The 3,080-nt window shown below is 51.2% G+C and overlaps 1 protein-coding gene across 1 annotated transcript; it reads left to right on the plus strand.

The window, feature by feature from the left end:
- Positions 1-1,626: 1,626 nt before the first annotated feature.
- On the plus strand, positions 1,627-2,878 carry LOC123410691 (E3 ubiquitin-protein ligase SIRP1-like). Its single transcript, XM_045103630.1, has one exon. The coding sequence runs from the start codon at positions 1,743-1,745 to the stop codon at positions 2,625-2,627; it is 885 nt and encodes a 294-aa protein (XP_044959565.1). The 5' UTR covers positions 1,627-1,742; the 3' UTR covers positions 2,628-2,878.
- The last annotated feature ends 202 nt before the right edge of the window (positions 2,879-3,080 follow it).

Below are 3,080 nucleotides of genomic sequence, written 5' to 3' on the forward strand. Positions count from 1 at the left end.
GCACTTTTAATAGGGGTAGTAACATTGAGCTTTTCATTTATTAGCTTATAGACTCGTCTTGTCTTGGTATGCGTTATGTTACTCATAGTATGAGTAACCAGCTAAGACCCTATTTGGAGTCACTCAAATTATGATAATCTAGTTTTTATAATCTATACTATCTCCAAACAGGACAACTTATGTTGTAGATTATAAAAATTAGATGGACAGATTATTAAAAACTCACAATCTACTCTATCCGAGATAAGATGAGATTATGAATTGTTAATGACCCATTATCCTTAAAAAGTTGGAGTTAATTACTAATTTCTGTCATTGCCATCCTCCTCCTTTTTTCTCCTCAGCGCACGCACACGGTAGACAGGTCATATGCAATGTAAAAATTTGAATTATAGTTTATATAATCTGGCCTCCAAACATGCCCACCTAGATTATTTTTATGAACCTGGTTATATAATCTACCTTTATAATCCAAATTATCACAATCTATTATGGTTTCAAATAGGGCCTAAGTTACTCAATTTTTCTGTCTTTTCATTAATTAATTGTCACATCACATTTGTTGCTTAGGTGGTATTTTTTGCTTAGGTGACATTTATGTTACTATTTATGTTATTCCCATTATGGGTACTCTAAGAGAAGTGGAGGTGCCCTTTTTCGTTTGTTTTCACATCCTACTTGCATGGTAGATGCAAATCGATCCAATTAGATGGCTCTGCGTGCGTGGATCCTGCCACCAGCCAGGTGACCGGTCCATGCATGAGAACGCTCGACCGACGCAGATTATTGGCCTTTCTTTTAGGCCTCGTTTGGTTAAGGGGGATTGGGGAGGTTTTGAGAGGAAAATCCAGGGAGGGCCCAGAAACCCCACAGATCCTCGGGCGTCCATTTGGTAGGAGGGGTTTGCTTAGCCCAATCCCCTCCGTTCCCCTTCGATCCCTTCCTATCCATGTGTTTCAAAACCCTCCTCGGGGGACTAGTGGAAGCAAAGCCCCGGGAATTTGAGAGGATTGGGTGGAACAAAGGGATTCACCCAATTCCCCTGAAATCCCTCCCTCTCAAAACCTCCCCAATCCCCCTTAACCAAACGAGCCGTTTGGTTAAGGGGGATTGGGGAGGTTTTGAGAGGGAGGGATTTCAGGGGAACTCGTTTGGTTAAGGGGGATTGGGGAGGTTTTGAGAGGGAGGGATTTCAGAGGAATTGGGTGAATCCCTTTGTTCCACCCAATCCTCTCAAATTCCCGGGGCTTTGCTTCCACTAGTCCCCCGAGGAGGGTTTTGAAACACATGGATAGGAAGGGATTGAAGGGGAACGGAGGGGATTGGGCTAAGCAAACCACTCCTACCAAATGGGCGCCCGAGGATCTGTGGGGTTTCTGGCTCTTCCGGGGATTTTTCAGTCAAAACCTCTTCAATCCCCCTTAACCAAACGAAGCCTTAAGAAGAATAACATGGTGTCTGGAAAGGGGCTCGGGCTTCCCGGTGGGGGTAGTTATCAAAGTAGAAAGGCTTGCGCGTGGGCCGGCTCGCCAGGCTAATCTCGTGTGACCCTCGCGCGGGCCCAGCGCGGCCGCCGATAGTTAAGTTAAGCACTCGCAAAACAACCGAGCCGATAGCACGGCACCCCCAATCACCACCCCACACAAACACAATAACAGGCAGAGGGGAAACGAGGAAAAAGGAAAACCCGAAGCGACGACCGGCGGGCCGGAGGCGGAGCCCTCAACCGGCCCGAGAGAGCCATGTCGGCGTCCTCCCCTCCTCCGGCCGACGCGGCGGCGGAGACGGAGGCCACGACCGTCGCGTTCTACTGCTACGAGTGCCAGGCCACCGTCTCCGTCCCCGCGCCGGCCGCCACGCCCTCGTGGCTACTGCTCTGCCCCCGCTGCCGCAGCGGCTTCCTCGAGGACAACCCTAACCCGTCGACCTCGTCCCCTCCCCCGCCGCCGCCCCCGCCGCCGGGATTCCTCTCGGACTCCTCCGAGGAGCCCGAGGACCTCGACCTCGGGATCGATCACACCGCTGCCCAGGCCTATCTCACCCGCATCGTCCGCCGCCTCTACGACGATCCCGCCTCCTTGGCCACCGCCGCGGCCGAGGCGGTGTCGGTGCTCCAGCAGCATGGGCGCATCGGTGGGCGGGGCCAGCCCCCGGCGCCCGCGGCGTCCATCGCCGCCGTACCGACGGTCGAGGTGTCCGAGCCCGCCTCGGTCTGCGCCATCTGCAAGGACGACCTCCCTCTCGCCGTCGCCGCGCGGAGACTCCCCTGCGGCCACCTCTATCACTCCGTTTGCATCGTGCAGTGGCTGGAGATGCACAATTCCTGCCCTGTCTGCCGCTCTTGCCTCCCGCCCACCAACCTCCGGGAGGTGGAGCCCCTGGGGCTGGATCCGCCACCAACACAGATCACTATCCGATTTACGACCAACCGCCGCCGCACCCGCACCAATAGTGATGTAGTGGCTCCGGTCGCGACGTCGCCTACTCAGCTCGCAGAGGCGATGACAGGGGAAGGAGGTGCTGGACCTGCGAATAGCGCAGAAACTGTTTCGTCTGAATGGCCACCGCCCCCTGAGTCTGATGCCGTCATGTCAGAGACCCGTGAGATTGAGGGCTTCTTTGATTGAGCCAGAAGATAGAGTTTGCAGGTAAGAACATCTTATGACTAGTGTCCATGGAACATGAATTGAACTGCTTAGTGGTCTAATCAGTTGCAGTGAAGCCGGTAATTTGGTTCTATGATATGGGCTAGTTGAGTTATATTTGCTTGTGTGTTCTATCTTCTATGCTAGTTGATCGATGGTAATCATATATAAACATTCACATGTAGCTGAACTTGGAGTTATTATACTTACTTTGGATCTCATGTTAGCTGATATGTTTGGTGATCTATGTGTTTTCTGTTGTTAATTTTGTATAAGTCTTGTACCTTGTACACTCTTTTTTGGTACAACTGTAATTATTTGTCGGGAGTTGTTATCTTTGAAAGATGTTCTATATATCTGAACGTGATGAACTGGTTATCTGCTCGTAGTTTATTAGTTACCACTGTGTCTTATTGTCATATGTGTCAAGGGCTA

This window comes from Hordeum vulgare, chromosome 7H (assembly GCF_904849725.1).
Source record: "Hordeum vulgare subsp. vulgare chromosome 7H, MorexV3_pseudomolecules_assembly, whole genome shotgun sequence".
Classification (NCBI taxonomy): Eukaryota; Viridiplantae; Streptophyta; class Magnoliopsida; order Poales; family Poaceae; genus Hordeum; species Hordeum vulgare.